Here is an 18,278-nt window from a genome sequence, read left to right as displayed (position 1 = left end):
AGGAAATGGCCAAGATGATACCATTTATGTAAACCTGAATATCACAAAACAATGTTTTGATACAAGAATGTGCTTTTAACATCACATTTATGTCAAAGTATAAAAACCTGAATGAAAAGGACACAGGCTCCTGAGAACACTCTATTCTGCCTGGTAAACGACCCCACCAAACTGAACCCTGAAAAAGAGTGGGGAAAAGCGAGGAGAAACAAAGGGAGTTTTACTTTTGTCGCTCATTAAACTTGAAGCAAATACGACAAAAGTCGTTAACAGTCAACATTCTGGTAGTAAGGTATCTGTAAGATCTCTTACTACAACCCCGTGCCAAAGAGCCCAGAGAAAACTGCAGGCCCGGGGAAAGCGCCCCGCGGCCCTCGCGCCGAGGTTGCTCTCCAAACCCCACCCGCCACTCCGTCGCCGCCGCCGCCCCCCGGAAGAAGAGTTTGGAGGCCTAGGGTCTGGGGCGGGGATCCCGCCCGCCGGCGTCGCTCGCCCCCATTGGCAGGAACAGCGCCGGCGCCCCGCTCTGATTGGTGAGGTTGCGATCCCTGATTTGCATAGGCCCGGCGGCGGCGTGCGCGCGTCGGCCTGCGCGCGGAGGCGCCATATCCATCCCGCCGCCAGGGCCGCGTTTGGCGGGTTCCGTCTCCCGGACGCCCGGATGCGGGGGGGAGGGGGCGTGCCCGGCGCGGCCCTCCTGGAGGCTGTCCCCGGATCCCTGGGAAGGCCTCTCGGCCTCGGCGTCCCCACCGTGGGCGGCCCGCTCCTCGCCCCCCGAGGCGTGGCATCCGGTTAAGCCTGGAGGGCTGCGCGCGCATTAGCGCGCAGCTACATTATAGGAGCCTTGGCAGGCCTCCTGTTCACGTGGGCCGAAAGCGGTCCGTGCCTTCACGGATCCAGTCATCTGGGTGGGGAGGCGTACAGTCACAACCACCCAAACATCTAATTACAGAGTGGTGCCTGGGACGAGCCTGCAGAACAAACCGCGGGGGCGCTGACCAGGCTGGGGCGGATGGCCCCCAAACCCGTGTCACCCTCCGTGCCCTGGTCCACCCAGGGGCCGCGAATCTGGGCAGGGCTCGCACCCAGATCCTGCACTCCCCATGCAGGGGTCTTGGCCTCTGCAACCCCTCGTATTTGGCAGGCACTCTGGCTGGTTTTAAGCTAAAAGATTCGGGCAACTTCCAAGTGTTAAGAGTGAACAGAGACTCAATGAAGAGTGCCCCACCAAGTCTTTTTGTTTCCAGAAAGGAAGTTTTGTCCACAAAAACCCCAGTGCCCCACATTGTGACAAAACCATTCCCTAGGACTATGCCAGGAGAAAACAGTGAGATCCCGAGTTCCTCCCCCCAGCAGCATTTTCTGAAATGTAAACTGTTTATCAAACACTTTATTCAGAAAAAAATACAATGTTTTAAGAACTTAATTCCAAAGCACTGAAAGAGCCCGAAGGCTAAACAGAAAACAGCCTCTGCTAAGCACTACCAGGTCATGCTGAGAACCGCCAGCAGGGTCAGACTCTGAGGGAAGGTCCCTGGGCCACCAGGAGACAGCTGTGGGCACAAGGCCCCCCCGCCCCCCATCATGAGTTGATGGTGGTACCTCTCCCTTTTCCCAGGCTGCCCACCCACCCCACTGGGGTTCCCCGGTCACAGTCAGGACACCCCCTCCCCCAAGAAGCCACAACTGTTAACACCGTGCTACCTCCTCCAAGGAACACCCCCCCCCCAACCTGTCATCACCATGGTATTCAGCGCAGCACGCCTTGGCCTCTGTAAGTCCTGCGCTACTGGGTGTGAGGCCGCTTGGCCACAGGCTCCTCCTCCTTCTCCCGCTTCAGCCATCGCTCCAGGAGGTCAGCGCCTCTCCTGTGGGAGAGCGGGCTCTTCTTCAAGAACTGGCTGGACCACTGGGGCACATCTGACTCTGCCTTTTGGGGTGCTTTGGTGTCTTCCTTTTTGGGCGACTTTGTGGCCAGCCATTGCAACATCTTCTGGCTGCTGCCACTTGCCTTGGGCTCCTAGGAGAAAGAAGGAAAAGCTCAAACCACCAGCTCAAGCTTGTGGAAACAGGCCAACTCCAAGGGAAGAAAGAGGGGAAGAGGCATTAGGTATTGACCTAGGCTTGGAAAATGTCACCAAGGGCCAGATGGGGCCCCTAATCAGGAGTGGGATAAGAGGAGCAGAGTGCGTTCCAAGGGCTGCAAGGAGTAGGGAGCAGCTCTCAGAGGAGGCTTCCCAGAGGTGTGTGGGACCAGCCAGAGAAGAGAGCTGCTGGGCACTCCAAACACGGGCAGACAATGAAGCAGTGTCAGGGAAAAGTGTGTGCTTCAGCAGGACCAGGCAGTGTGGTGTGGGGAGGAGAGTCGCAGGGCGGGAGTCAGCCGAGGGCCGAGGGCCGGAGCACAGCTCTCTCCCGCGGCACCGCCCTCCGCACAGCCCCCCACCAGCCCCGCTCCCTCCGCTTCCTCTACACCTTCGCCAACCCCAGACTGAAGCTTCTGAGTTCACACGATGCCACCTCTCCAGAATGTGAATTCTTTTTTTTTTTTTTTTGAATTCTTCTGGAGGAAAGACCATGGCAGAAATGGGGCAGTGTCTAGTGCAAAAGGAATGCATACAATGACATTTTTAGAGACGGGTAATGAAAAAAAGTGTCAGGGGTGCAGGAGTTCGACAGAACTGAGAGAAAAAAGATGACACTGACAGTGAGTATGAAAACTTAATAAACTTAGAAAAGTGGGGAAGGGGGCAGCTGTTCTAGCCATCACTGTCCTTCACACTTCTCAGGCCCCCTAAGACGCCTACTTTGGAACACTCAGATCCATGTCTTACTTCAGGTCCCTCTATGCCACCTACAAACAGTTGCTACTCCTAAATCTTCACCCCGGGTATCAGCAGGGGCCAGCTTCTACTCTGGAACTTCCTTCTCACTGAGGCCTCTTGCCTGTTCACCTTCCCTTCAAAATACATCATCTGGATCCCTGCCAATTCTAAGAAGTTAAAGTTCACTGCAGGAATGTTCTCAGATCCCCCTGAAGGAGAACGACGATTGGAATTCCTCCATCTTGTAGCTGGGAAAAGAGGTGCAGAAAACAGACATAAATCACACATCTGGTTGGCGAGAGATGCAGTTATGGTCGAGGGCTCCTTGTCCTTCTCACAATCGCCCTCTAGATGAGGAATCCTCAAACTTGGGTTATTATCAGACCCACCAAGGCAGCTTCTTAAAGATACAGAAGCCCAAGCCCAGCCCTGAATACTGAAGCAGTAGGTCTAGACAGAGGCTGGCATTTACATTTTGAAACAGGTCTCCTGAGGACTCCCGGGTCGCAGCCAGCTTTGACAGTCACTGCTCTGGTCCACCTTGCCGTGCACGAGGAAGGTGAATTTGGGGTGGTTTGTATTCAATCTCTGATTGTGAAAGTTCATGGCATAAAATTAACAGGTCACACTGACAGAAGACAGAAAGCTCAGAAAGGACTATCATAGTCATAGGCCCTACCTTTTTGACCAGCGAGTCAACAGGAAGCAGACACTCAGGAGTGTTGTTTCGGGAGTTGTTCACCACGGAAGAAACTGCATGGAAGGTGATGTTCTCTGTGGGGTGAATTAACTTCAGAGCTTCTTGAGCTGAGACCTCCCCAAAGTCCAGCCACTTAGAGACTGCCTCCTCTCCATCTAATATGGCAGGCATCCTAGCCCGCGAGGTGAAGACAGTGGTTGGGAGCCACGGGTGGGGTGGGGGGGGGGCGGGGAGAAAGGCCCGGTCAGTTGAAGCGCAAACTGCCCCAAGCAGCAGCTCACCCTCTCTCCGCGCCTCACGTGCCAGTTGCTGCCCGGTGTCCCCCCCCGCCACCCACAGGGCACAAAACTCAACACCAGGAGACCCAGCTTAACAGAGTCAGATGGCAAAGACAGTGCCCCGTGCTATGAGTGGATCCACTCCAGTGTACACGCTAGCAAACTGGTGACCTTTACGACACTCCAGCCTAGACTTAAAGGGAAAATAAACCCTGGAAAACTTGTCTATCAACAATACTCTCCAGCCTTATCACCCATGGAAGATTTATCTAAGAAAGAGCTATTTATATAATTGTGAACAAAAGGAAACTATGGCAGAAAAGCAAAGAGCCTGCCTCAGATGACTCCTGGTACCCAGCAGATGTTAGGAAAAGATCCCTTGTTTAGCCCCCAATGTTATGTTCTAGGCCAATGCAAAGAATGTACACACTTCATTGGTGGGTGGTACAGATAGGAGATAAATGCGTTAACATCTATTTTAATAATTATTATTACTTCAACAAGTCAAACATTTTATTTTATTTTAATTTAATTTATTTTTTTGGCCGCACTGCATGGCTTATGGGATTCTTAGTTCCCCGACCAGAGATCGAATCCAGGCCCTCAGCAGTGGAAGCACGGAGTCCTAACCACTGGATCGCCAGGGAATTCCTCCAAACATGTACTTTTAAAAAGTATTTTAAGGGACTTCCCTGGTGGTGCAGTGGTTGGGACTCCAAGCTCCCAATGCAGGGGGCACAGGTTCCATCCCTGATCAGGGAACTAGATCTCACACACATGCTGCAACTGAGAGTTTGCCACAACTAAGAAGCCCACAAGCTGCAACTAAGGAGCCCGCCTGCCACAACTAAGACCTGGGGCAACCAAATAAATTTAAATAAATCAATAAATATTTAAAAAAAGGGTATTTTAAGATCTTTTAAATCCAGATGCATTTTATGATGAATGGCATCTCTGCACTATCACAGTTTAATTGGCAATAATTGGCAGCACTTTATTTTTCTTAACTATGTATAAAATAGTGGTACAACATCTTAGATTAGATGAAATAGGAATTTATTTTAAGGTGAATTAGCAAAAACTAGAACTATTATATCCCATGAAAGCATCATTTCAGACAGAACACTTAGGACAAGAGGGCTAAAACAGGTAATCCAGTTTGTGCAGCACTGCATTCTTTTCAGCAAAAAATCATAAAATTACTTCTGAGGACACTCAGATCTGGCAAAAACTGTGAAAATGTTACACTAGTCAGTTCTGCTAACGTTTTTTACTTTATTAAATATCTTTTAAAATATTTATTTATTTGGCTGCGTTGTGTCTTAGTTGCAGCACACAGGATCTTTGTTGCCTTGTGCGGGATCTTCGCTGAAGCATGTGAACTCTTAGTTGCGGCATGCATGTGGGACCTAGTTCCCTGACCAGGTATCGAACCCAGACCCACTGCATTGGGAGCACAGAGTCTTAGCCACTGGACCACCAGCGAGGTCCCATAACGCTTGTTTTTAAAATGAAAATCTGTTCCAATGTGATTGATCTATTATTTTTTTAGAACATAATGCTAATTTTGCCTTTGCTTATATACGGTTTTGTCTGTGAGAAACACAAAGTGAACACAGAAAACTGCACCCTGCTGAACTGAGCCTTGTAAGAGCACACAAAACGCACACATCTCAAACACTGACGGCTACCTTGGCTCACTGCATATTATCCTCCGAAGTGCTCTGCTCTTACTTTGCATTTGTAAACTTTTCTCTATATTAAAAAAACCATTCGTTCAACATCTGAAACACGTCTAAGCTTCCTGGCTCAAACACGCTAAGCAGTGCATGCAAACAGAAAACTTGTAAGTCTTGATGAGAAGCGTGAAATAATAATAAAGCGTCTTGAAAGCAAGAAGAGAACATGTGACATCTCCTGAGCAACAGACATAAAGGATCCACAACAGTAACAGGGCTGGGAGAAAAGGAACATCCACGGCTGGAACAATTGCAAGAAGTGTTATAAAGTCAATACCAGCCAGGTCTGAAGGAATAGAAGCAATGGCAAGATTTAGTATATGGACTGAAAGCCGAACAGTAAAAAAACTAAAAAACTGGAAGCTTTCTCACAAAGAGAATGCCCTCTCTATACACAAAGACCACAAAAACACCACAGAGGTGGCTCCTCTTAGCGCTAGTAATGGCTGTTTTGGTGGCCTCAAACACTGCTGCAATTTCCAGAGCTCTCAGCTGTTGGGAGAAGACATGAGCACAGATGAAGATGCTGCTAAGGAATTTCCACTAGTGATACTGAAGTTAACTGGAGGAGGCCATACATTGCACCAAAATGTTCAGTTTTGATTAAATACGTAAAGGCACGCCTCGAAGGAACAACGTTTCAAAGGCAGAAGAACATGCCCCAGGATTTAAGACTGCAAAAGATGATAATTTTGCAGAATCTTCCTTCTACCACTGCACAACAACACAAGCTGCAACTCTTCCGACGCTCACTTCCACAAGTCAGTTTCAGGTCTTTCTAAGGTAAAATGCCATATTTATTGTAGTATCTATGTACTTCTTAACCACTTAATGCATGGAACGATAGTACTGTTTTTACTAGATTCCTATTTTCTTTTTGTTTTACTGTGTCACTGACAAAATTTTTAAGTGTAGTCCCCTTAGTCCCACATTTCCCGTAAGTCCTATGGTTCTCATAGTGCAATTCTGCATAGTGTGGTGATTTTTAGGAATGCATGTCATGTTACAGCCAAACTGTACTTTGTGAAGCAACTGTCTTAGTTTCCTACTCTCTAAATCTGTGCGTACAGAAGCTGCCTATCTAAAAGCAAAGAGGACAAACCCTGCCCTGAATCCTTTTGGACCCAGGCATGAGAAGTGTGACTTGCCGGTGGTGGATGTCATTCAAGCCTTTGCAGGAATCCACTGTGATGATGGTATAAGAATACAGGCAGTCTCCTCCCTCCGGGGGCTCCCAGCAGTCAAAGAGCCCAGCCATCGTTAGCGGCCTCCAGTTGTCCCAGACTTTCTCCCAGTCCTCAGGGCCATCTGCAGCACCCATGCTCTCTGACTGGAAGCAAAATCCATGGTAGATTAGATACTCAGCAGCCGCCCTCCCCTCTGCAGGTTGGGTACTATTACAGACTCGAGAGCACGGCAATCATTTTAGAAGGAATTCAGCCCGTGCCTTTAGCATGGGTCCTCTTGATCCACCGTCGCGGAAGGAAAGAGGTTTGGTGGCAGATACTCACTGAGGCAATAGATTTATGGCTCCTTAACGCTTTCACAATACAGTTTAACACCTTCAGTGGATATTCCAGCCTTCCATGACCTGGATCATGATTCCGGCTTTCAATTACAATGTTAACTTGAATTAAGCCCAGCTATTTCTAAATGATGATGCTCTCATGCAATTTCATGCCCCTGTATCTCGCAGAAGCAACTTTCCTCTGCCCCAAAGGTCTTTCCTTCCCTTTTTCACCATGCCAACTCCTACTTGCCATTTAAGATTCAGTTCAAGGCCTAGAATACAGAAAGCTGGAAAGTGTCACCTCCACCCTAACAAAAAAAAAGGTAGAGGGCTTCCCTGGTGGCGCAGTGGTTGAGAGTCCGCCTGCCGATGCAGGGGACATGGGTTCGTGCCCCAGTCTGGGAGGATCCCACATGCCGCGGAGCGGCTGGGCCCGTGAGCCATGGCCGCTGAGCCTGCGCGTCCGGAGCCTGTGCTCCACAACGGGAGAGGACACAACAGTGAGAGGCCCGCGTACCGCAGAAAAAAAAAAGGTAGAGAATCTAAATAACCGTAACTTAAACTCATCAGAGAACTGAGGTCACAGGGCAACCAATTAGCCTGAACTTTATGGAAAGACAGGGTCATCCAAGAGGAGATGAGACACCAGTCCTGGCTTCCCAGTGGTAACAGAAGGAAAACAAGGCCTCCTTCAAACAGCAGGTAAGAATTCAGATAAAATTATCAACAAATTGCTCGATGCAGAGTGTGGGCTAGCCTGAGGGCACAGAACCCCTGGGGGCTGCAGACTTCAGGGAAGTTTGCCTCAGCTTGCAGACCACCCTCCACAGGAGCTCACGAGAGAGACTGGGGGCAGGAGACTGGAGAAAGCTTCTTTGCCAATGTGTGCTAGACACGGGGAGCTCTTTTGCCTCAGGGATGGTGAGAAGCCTTACCTGGTCACTTCTCCTCTAAGGAACAAAAAGCTTAAGGGGCCAGGGTAAAAGTGATAAATCCTATCGCTCCTAAGATACAGGTAAAGACCCCCTGAGGCTGGAAAAGGGCAAAAGAAAAAACCCTCTACGCCCCTGGAGAAGCAGGATCACTGAGAAAGCCTGAGCCTGAGAGCCGGGGACACAGTTCTGCTTCAGCCTGAGACTGAACCAAGGCCACGGAGAGCTCTCTCCACCTCCCTGTACACCAGATGACAAGCAACAGCAGTCTGCTTCTGGGGGAGCGGCAAGAGCATGGAGAGATCCTCTCGAAGGCACAGGCTCAAAGGGAAGTAACAAGAGCTGCAGGAAGCAGGGCTATTGAGAAAAACCCTCTGGAAAACCAACCCTTACCCTGAACACAAGGTGACAGCAGAGAAATATTTAAAGCCTGTGATGCACAACAAAACCAAACCCAGTTCAGCTCCGGACAAGATCAACTCAACCTCGGACATTAATGGCCTAATAAAAGAATAAACAGGGGCTTCCCTGCTGGCGCAGTTTAACAATCCGCCTGCCATTGCAGGCAACATGGGTTCGATCCCTGGTCTGGGAAGATCCCACATACAGCAGACCAACTAAGCCCGTGCACCACAACTACTGAGCCACAACTACTGAGCCCGTGTGCCACAATTACTGAAGCCGACACGCCTAGAGCCCATGCTCCACAACGAGAAGCCACCACGATGAGAAGCCCACGCACCGCAAGGAAGAGTAGCCCCCGCTCGCCACAACTAGAGAAAGCCCATGCGCAGCAACAAAGAATAAACATATCCATTTCCAGACATAAATATTATTGATCTCAGTCTCTGTCCTATCTACTATGTCTGGCAATCAATAAAAAATTATAAGACATACAAAAAGCCAAAAATGAACTGCCAAGATATATACAAATCAACAGGACCAGACTCAAGAGATTACATTTCCCAAATGCTGAACTATCAGACAGGAATTTAAGTGTAATTACTATATATACATATTAGCTATGTATTACATATATATATAAAATAGCTCTTATAGAAAAGGTAGACAACATGCATGAACAGGCAGATAAGCAATTTCAGTGAAATAAGACTGAACTTAAAAACAGGTCAATAATCACTCAAACTGAAACACAGAGAAAAAAGAATGAAATATACAGAAAAGAACATCCAAAAACTACGGGACAATATCAAACTAACACATATATAATTAGAATGTCAGAAAGAGAAGAGAAAATGGGGCAGAAGAAATAGTTGAATAGATAATGGCTGAGAATTTTCAAAAAAACAGGAAAGACATCAAACCAAAAATCCAAGAAGCTCAGAGAACATACCAAACACACAAAGACATAGACACAGATACACACTGCTGATGATACCTTTTCTGTTTTGATTTGGGGGAAGTAGATGAAGTAGGGCTGCGTCTTGTTTGTTCCTTGACATCGCTGCCACTCATAGAAACCATCTGCTAAAACAACACAGCGCCTTCCCTTTCCCAGAGGCACCTGAGGGAAAACATGAGCAAGATATGGTCTTAGTGACAGAAACATATTTCACAGACTTAAAAATCTCAGGTCTGCCAATGTGTGACCTCAGAGCAGTTAATTCCTCTGTCACATTTCTTACGTATAAAGTCACACTTACACAGATGCTGAAAAGATTAAATAATGTACATAGCAGGAAACAGGCACTGTGGTAGCCAGTCTCCAAAGCTGGCCCCACAGAGAACCACGCCTACCAATATTCACATGCTAAGTAGTCCCCTCCCTCAGTGATGTCAGGCTGGCTCTGTATGACCAATAGAACGCAGCAGAAGCGAAGCTGTTATGATTTCCAAGGCAAGGTCACAAAGCCCTGCAGCTCGTGCCCTGCTCTCTGGGATGGTGAACTCTGGGTAAGCCAGATGCCATGCGAGATGCCTGACCACCTTGACACCCCCAGCAGGCACACGGAAAGGCCTCCAGTTGTTCTACTCAGCCCAGCTGAGGTGTCACACACGTGGGTTAAGAAGCCACCTGGGACATGCAGCTGTCATCTGATTAGAACTACATGAGAACCTCTGGTTGAGTAAAAACTGTCTAGTTGAGCCCAGGCAGCCCATGGTTTATTATGAGAAATAATAAACTGTTGTCTTGGCATGCTCTGTCACACAGTAATAAACAGAACAACACTCTACATTAGTAACTGGGAACACACTTTGGAACTATTTCTCAGGTATATAAGGCACTAATAGTTCTGTTAGATAAAATAACGAATATGTGCCTTTTCCCTAGACCAGCTACCTACCTTAAAGGACCGTTTCTCCATTATGGTATCACTACGGCAGTTGCTAGTGTTGAACTGCAGCTTGGAAGGATCAGCTTCTTTAAACCAAGATGGGACCAAGCCCCACCGCATGGGAGCAATGACACGCTCAGATGAGTCTGCGCCCTGCCACGAAAAAGGTGAAGATCCAGTGAGGAGATCATAATGAAATTTAGAAAACCTAATTCAGTACATGCATTACATTACTACGAGTCTCAAAATACAAAGAGGATTATTAATAGGGAAATATTCTACTTGAAAACAATTTTAATGATGTATCATGATGTGAGTAACTTGAGTTCTCTAGCAATCATATTTATCAGAATGTATGACATTCTGCTTGGGCAGGATGGGGGATACAAAGAGGTTTAATTTCTGTAAACTTTTAATTAGTGCCTACTGCAGGAGAGACATAGCACTAGGCCCTGCACACTTCACATGGCCCCAGCTCTCAAGAAGCACACGTTACAGGCAACCATCATGTAAAACGGTACATGCTATGATTAAGGGATACATAGGGTAGTACGGGGGCACATGAAAGGTGCTTAACCTCAAAGGGCTTGCACTATAACTTGTGAGGCCGCACAGACATTAAAAATATGAAGTACTAAGATACTATAGGCTAAGGGCCATATAAGTGGTACAAGGAGTGTCAAAAAAGTTCAGTGGAGAGTGCTCTGTGAGAGATGGAATGAAGAAGTATTATCAGCTCCTTGGGAGGGGCAGAAGGGGAGGGAATAGGGTGAGGTGGATCTTGGATTGGCTCCCACAAGAGGTACAGGAATCAGACAGAGAAGAGATGGGAGGAGAGACCAGATATGAAATTAGGGGCCGTGTCAAGAATGTGCAGGAAGTGGTTTTGTGCAGCCAAGTTATAGCAAGCCTGAGGATGCTATTTTTAGGAAGGCCTGCTTACAGGACTGGCCCTCAGTTAGGATCTGAGAACGTGGATTGTGTTTCCACCTTCCCCTAACTGATAAGGATGGTACACTATGCCTTCTTTGTGCAAAAAATGAGGTTTATGCCGAGCACCTGCTTTCCTTCTAGGAGTCTACCATTTTGGTACTTGCTAGGCAGAGAGTGCCTACATGACCAGCCCCCAACAAAAACCTTGGGCTTAAGTTTCTAATGGGTTTCCCTGGGCAGAAACAGTGCACAAAGTTACCACATTTTTCACTGCTGGAGAGAAAACATGCTTGGTGTGTCCCCTCACAGGAAGGAGAGACTATAAGGAAGCTTGTGCATAAATTTCTCCAGATTTCTACTTGTTTCTTTTCCCTTGCTGATTCTATTGTGTATGCTTTCACTGTAATAAACCTTAGCCACGTCATATGCTGAGTCCTTCGAACGCATCTCCAAATGTGGGGGTAGTCTCGGGGCCTCACCCTCAACACATGGTTGTTAAACTCTTTTGGGGTAACTGGCCCCTTGAGAATTTGATGAAATCTACAGATTAAAATGCGCGCGCGCGCACACACACACACACACACACACACACACACACACACACACTATTCTCACGGTGTACTACACTGGGCTGGAAGACACCAGTGAGCAGACAGTGCATTTTAGGTTCTACTAGGGTGGTACAGTAGGTCTGGTGACAGTAGTGAGAATAAAAGACATTCAAAAGATAGAAAGAAAAAAAAAAAAGAAATTGTGGTGTCAAATGGACAAAGAAAACAGGGATGATTAAGGTTTCAGGCCCAGAAGCCTGAAATAATGATGGTGCTATTGAACAAAAGAGAAAAGTCCGAAAAGAGGTTTGATGTGGGGAAATATCACACACTGAATTTCAGATAACAGTGGGAAGTCTGTGGCAGCTTGGAAAAATGGTCCCGAAGTCTTCGACGCTTCTCCCATCAAGAGCTGTGTGGGGGACCTATGTGCCCTTTTCTTGAATCTGGACGGGCCTGTGACCTGCTTCTATCGAACAGAATGTGGCACAAGTGACACTGCATGATTTCTAAGGCTAAGTCAGAAAAGGTTTTTCAGCTTCCTCCTTGTTTGCTGCGACACTGCCTTTGCTGCCCTGAGCTGCCATATAAGAAATCCAGCTACCTTGGTAAAGAAGCCCAGGCTTTGTGGAGAGGCCACATGTAGGGGCTTTGGTCAGAAGCCCCAGTTCAGAGCCAACAACAACTGCCAGATAAGACAGTGAAGATGCCTCTAGATCAGATGTTGGTAAACTTTTCTCTAAAAGGCTAAATATTAAGTACTGTAGACTTGACAGTTTTTGTTATAAACGCTATTATAGGGACAGAGCAGCCATGGACAATAGATAAATGGATGTTGCTCTGTCCCATAAAATTTCATTTACAAAAATAATCAGAGGGCCCTAGTTTTCTGCCTCCTGCTCTAGATGATTCTAGCCCCAATGCCTTCTCAGCTGAGGCCCCAGACTCCAGGGAAGAGACAAACCATACCTGCAATGCCCTGTCCTAATTCCTCACTGGTGAACATAATATAAAGGTTGTTCTGAGTTAGTTCTAGAATAAAATCCACAGACAGAGGTTTACTATGTCCAACAAGCATGTGGAATTAAAGCTTAGGAGAGAGGCAGCATGGTATAGAGAATGGGTCAGCAAACTTTTTCTGTAATGGACCAGACAGTAAATATTTTTGGCTTTCTGAGTCCACACAGTCTCTGCTGCAACTCAACTCTGCCACCATTGGTAGTGTGAAAGCAGCCAAAGAACAAGTGAGCATGGCTGTATTCTAATAAAACTTTATTTATAAAAACAGGCAGTGAGCCAAATTTGGTCTGAGGACCACGGTTTGCCAACCTCTGGTATAAAGGAAAGAACATGGCCTTTGTAAGAAGACCCTGGTTCAAAAGTCCCTTCTCCGCTACTTATGAGGTTAGATGTGTGGCATGGAATAGGCACATTAATTGTAGTTTAATATTTTTTGAGGTTATGATGAAAAAGAAACAGCAAAATCTTCTATACAAAGGTGACTGGTAAAGCCATTAGGATAAAGTTTCTTAGAGAGCAAATCAATCACAGGATCAAACCTGGGGGTACAAAAACAAAAAGGAGAAATGAGGAAAAAGTGCAGTCCAACAAAAAGTTCCTAGAGAGATAAAAGCAGAATGAAAAAAGTTGAAAGGATGGAATTCCAAGAGGGGAATCGTCAGTAGTCGTGTCTTAGAAGGGCTTCCCTTTTCTTTTCTCTTAAATTTATTTGGCTGTACTGGGTCTTAGTTGCAGCACGTGGGATCTTTAGTTGCGGCATGCGGGATCTAGTTCCCTGACCAGGGATCGAACCCAGGACCCTTGCACTGGGATCGCGGAGTCTTAACCACTGGATCACCAAGAAAGTCCCGGGCTTCCCTTTTGTTTAAAGCTAATTCCTCCACTGTGCTCTTCACAGGATCCTGTCCCACTTCTTTCAAAATCTTGCCTGTATTAGTTAATCCCCTTGCCATACACACACACACACACACACACACACACACACACACACACACCACAGAACCATTCTTGTTATACATCGCAGGTAGGCTGTACAAAGTTGCCATGACACTGAAGTAGGGAACACTGAACTGCAGCTCTTAGGGGAAACACCGTTAGGTTGCCAGGAACCTATAGTGAGAACATCTTCATCAACTGATCAATATACAACCTTGTCTTCTGTGTGTTTTTGTTTAAAATATTTATTATTATATGTTAAACTTTATTTAACATATATTGTTGGTTCATTAATGTTGAATTCATGACCAGCAGCCACAGTAACTCACGCCTGAACGAAGCATCTCTAACACATGTATTTTCTCTGTAAGGCATATTACGCCCTTCTTGCATTTACGAATTCTAGCCTGCACTTTACCACTATGCTTGGGGACAATTTTAAACACTAAGATCACCAACAAAAAGCATAGAAATGCAAAAAACATGGCAATAAACAGATCTCAAAAAAGACACTTGTTTATAGTATGAAAAGTGAAACAAGAAAGTAGAACTTCATCTTACTTGATCTCAGTTAGGAATACGTATTTGGGTAACTTGAATATTTCACCACTCTGTATGTCCACGAATGGCTACAAAAGCATCATGAGTATTATTTTGGGGGTTACAAAGTAGGCAAGTAGGCAAATTTACCAACAGAATCTACGAAGAATGAGGGTCAATTGTATGTATATATACATATATGTTTCCTTCTCCTTAAAGACAGAAGCAGCCTTTAAAACCAATAAATGAGCTCGCAGGATAACTAAGGAAAAGGTGGCCCTGGAAGAAATGGTAGGGTAGAGAATGAAGGAAGAGAAAGAATGTGTGAAAACACAGAACTTTTGTAAATCCTCTTTCCCTTCCGGAATCAAATGTGTCAAATGTGCCTTCCAAGCAGAAGGGCCCCCAGTACAAACCATAAATGAAAATAAGAGATAACATTATCTCACAGCCAACTAAACAATCTTGCATCAGAAATTTACAAGACAAAGCTCTAAATCTGAGGTTCTGGACATGGGGCAATTCTGACACTGCCCGCCCCCACCACCTTCACTTCACCAAGCCCGGGGGTGAGGGCTGGCCCACTGGCATCCAGTGGGTATATCGAATGGGTATTTGGCAATGTCAGGAGACATTTTTGGTTATGATGACCTAGGGAAAACTGGCATCTACTGGGTAGAGGCCAGTGACGCAGCTAAACATTCTACAACTCACAGGTCAGCTTCCCACAACAATTATCCCACTTAAAATGTCAATAGTGCCAAGGCTGAGAAATCATGCTCGTAAAAATTCCACTGATCACCTTTAACCTGAGTGTGTTCAATGGACAATTGTAAACCAAACCCAAATACAGGGCTGCCCCATACTGGGAGCAATGAATAGAAAGCGGCTTCTAAGCCAAAATACTGAAAATATTGCTCAATATTAGTCATCTTTTCCTCTACCCTCTTGGACTTGTAACCTGAACAGCTGGTAGCACTGGGGGTAGATAAATGAAAGAGGAAGTAATTTGCAAGTCAGTGGCTTCAAATGCAAATGTTACAATCTATACACATGCGCTGACACTGATGATACGGATTAGTGACCTGAAATAGTTCTATTTTCACTTTACAATTTACTATTTTCATTTTCAGATAAATGACACCTCAAATATTTATCAAAATTAGGAAACCCCTAGCAACCTTTATAAAATTTATTAGAGATGTGGAGTCAAAACATTCCATCAGCAAACTGACACCACTGACAGAAGAGGAGGGCTATGCTGTGCTTAGGGGCTCCACCTTCCCCGTTCCTAGTTCCAGGAAGTATCCACTGGAGTGGGTACAGTGGACTGGACCTCGGTACCAGCTCTTCCCTCACTGACTGGGTAACCCAGGACCACTCACAATCTTTCTACACTTCTGTCTTTACATCTGTTAAAGTTTTCTTCCAGCTAACATTCATTCTATAATTTTAATGACGTGGTACAAAGAGAACCGAGGCTAAAAAAATAAGAAACCTCAAACAGTTAATCCTTCTTTCTCTTCAAATTATTCCTCCCTCTGAAACGTTTTATTTTTTCCTTTTCCAGTCAAGGTTCCCCATGATATTGTTTTTACTTTGATTTGCCTCTCATTAAAAAAAGTTCTTTTAGTTTCAACAAGTATGCATCCACTAAAAATGGCTCAAGAATAAACTATTTCATGTAAATGGCTTCATTCAACCAAAAAGATCAAAGGCGTCTGGTATTTTTTTTTTCAAAATAATCTGATCCCCACAACGGAAAAATGAATCTTTTTTGACTACCATATTATCACAACAGTTCTGAAGAGTATTTAGCAGGGTAGTATAATCAATTGTATCAAGTGACTTAAGCATTATGGATCAGATAGAATAAAAATCCAGGATGGAAACAATCAGGATTTTAAAAAACATATCAAAGATATTTAACATATTTAAGACATGGAAAAACTACTGATTTCTGGAATGAAGCTTTTTTTTTTTTTTTTTTTTTTTTGCTGTATGCCGGCCTCTCACTGTTGTGGCCTCTCCCGTTGCCGAGCACAGGCTCCGGACGCGCAGGCTCAGCGGCCATGGCTCGCGGGCCCAGCCGCTCCGCGGCATGTGGGATCTTCCCGGACCGGGGCACGAACCCGTGTCCCCTGCATCGGCAGGCGGACTCTCAACCACTGCGCCACCAGGGAAGTCCTGGAATGAAGCATTTTTATTACACTGCAGGTATGCATGCATACGGGCACATACTCCCTCCCTTTCAGGAGATAAAGCCAAGAACCAAAACATAATTATAAATTATCGGCCACTCCAACACTACAGAAGTAGATTCCACAAAGATAAAAAATGCAATTAAACTTCAGAACACCAAACCAAATACCTCTGTTCCTAGCTTCAGTAAAAGACAAACATAAAAAGACTGAAGACGCAATCAGAAAGAATAGAAACTTAAACGTTCAAGAAACGTCAGAGGTGTTTTTAGACTAGCTAGTCTTAATCCTGCCCTAAGCCCAGAGATTCTGACTTCGCTTATGGACTCATAAGGGGCATGGAAATCCTTTTTTTTTTTTTTAAAGATATTGAAAAGTCCCTGATGATCAGTGAGGTGTGAAAGACGCTACCTTAAAGTGTTTTCAAATGCATATGAACCGGCCAGGCACCAGGGCTGGCGCGCCTCTTGCAGAGCAGCACTCAGCTGGGGCCCCAGGAACAGTGACCCGTCCCGGAGGCCTCAGCACAGGCGCAGCGACGGGCGCAGGGCAGGTCAGCGCTCACCTTCTCCACGTGCAGCCGGGACAGGAGCACCGGGCTGCTGGACTGCGGGCTCTTGTTGTACGACGGGCAGTACCGGTCCGGGTCCCTCCACTCTGGGAGCCGCCGCTGGCCCTGCCGGTCCCGGTAGGCGCAGGCCCGGGCGAGGACCTCCTTGGACAGGTGGCAGGACGTCCGCCCGCACATCTTCGGCGCTGCGAACACCGCGGCCCTGGACGCGAGGACGGGGTTCGAGCGCCTCACACGCGGGTCTCGGGCCTCCGCCCCCAGGGTCTCCCTCCGCGCCCCGCTCCGCCCCACCCTACTCCCACCCCAGGCCCGCGCGCCGGGCTCACAGGGCCACCTCCCGCCCCGCGGCCCGGCCGGGCGAGGAAAGGAAGCTTCTCAGCCGGGGGCTCCCCCTGCCTAGCCGGCCCCGGCCTCCCCAGCTCCTCCCCGCTCCCTCCGGGACCGCTGACCCTGACGACCGCGCCCCACCCCCACCCCCGCCGCCCGTCCGGTCTCACTTCCCCCTCAGGCCCGCCGCCCTCCCATCCCGCTTCGGCTCCGCTCACCCCCGCTCAGCCCCCGTCCGTCCCACTTCGCCTCCCCCTCAGGCCCGCCTGCCCGTCCGCCTTTCCCCACCTCACCTCCACCTCAGACCCAGCGGCCGCGTCGCTCTCCGCGCCACCGCGCTCCCCGCACCACCGCGCTCCCCGCACCACCGCGCTCCCCGCACCACCGCGCTCCCCGCACCACCGCGCTCCCCGCACCACCGCGCTCCCCGCACCACCGCGCTCCCCGCACCAGGCCCCGCCCCCAGCAGGCCGGCCCCGCCCCCCAGCGGCCGGCGGTTCCGCCTAGCGCTGGGGCGTCTTCCCCTCCCGCATCTTGCAGAGCGTTGGGACTGCGGAACCTGACTCTCCTGAAGGAGCCCGAGCAGGAGCCCCTGATTGTCTCGGGGACTCGTCCTCCGTGTGGGCCGTTCCCCTGCGGGGTTAACTCCCTCCCAGGGCGAACCTCGGGAATGGGCCGGGAAGGGTCCCGAGGGTGCAGGCTGGCAGAGACCCTAGATGCGACCCGGAGGCCTACAGCCCCTTCTCCGTACAGCGGGAACCACGACTCCAGGGCACCAGGTTCTCGTAGGGGTGAAATCGGGAAATTTTCTTTACTTCGCAGCCCTACTAACGGCCCATAGCTTCGGGCAAAAATTGAAAAACCATCAGGAAAACTGCCATGGATCACGCAAGTCACTCTGAAACTTCGGTGGGCACC

General features: G+C 47.8%; 1 protein-coding gene across 1 annotated transcript; it reads right to left on the bottom strand.

Moving 5' to 3' along the window:
* Positions 1-1,267: 1,267 nt before the first annotated feature.
* On the bottom strand, positions 1,268-17,704 carry HMCES (5-hydroxymethylcytosine binding, ES cell specific). The gene is made up of 7 exons (XM_079934062.1): positions 17,654-17,704; positions 17,028-17,235; positions 10,291-10,434; positions 9,384-9,509; positions 6,691-6,872; positions 3,505-3,697; positions 1,268-2,020 (listed from the first exon to the last, which is right to left on the bottom strand). Exons 2-7 carry the CDS (start codon positions 17,208-17,210, stop codon positions 1,787-1,789), a joined length of 1,062 nt encoding a protein of 353 aa, XP_079790188.1. The 5' UTR covers positions 17,211-17,235; positions 17,654-17,704; the 3' UTR covers positions 1,268-1,786.
* Positions 17,705-18,278: the final 574 nt, after the last annotated feature.

Source organism: Stenella coeruleoalba (assembly GCF_951394435.1).
Source record: "Stenella coeruleoalba genome assembly, chromosome: 10".
Classification (NCBI taxonomy): Eukaryota; Metazoa; Chordata; class Mammalia; order Artiodactyla; family Delphinidae; genus Stenella; species Stenella coeruleoalba.
The sequence above is the reverse complement of the archived record's forward strand: the minus strand, read 5'-3'. Positions and strand labels throughout refer to the sequence as shown.

Coding starts and splice junctions, on each gene's coding strand:
- HMCES (XM_079934062.1), bottom strand. CDS start 17,210: ATGTGCGGGCGGACGTCCTGCCACCTGTCCAAGGAGGTCCTCGCCCGG. Junction 9,510..10,290: donor TGGAGAAACGGTCCTTTAAG/GTAGGTAGCTGG, acceptor GTTTTCCCTCAG/GTGCCTCTGGGAAAGGGAAG. Junction 2,021..3,504: donor TTGACTCGCTGGTCAAAAAG/GTAGGGCCTATG, acceptor TCTTTCTCCTAG/GAGCCCAAGGCAAGTGGCAG.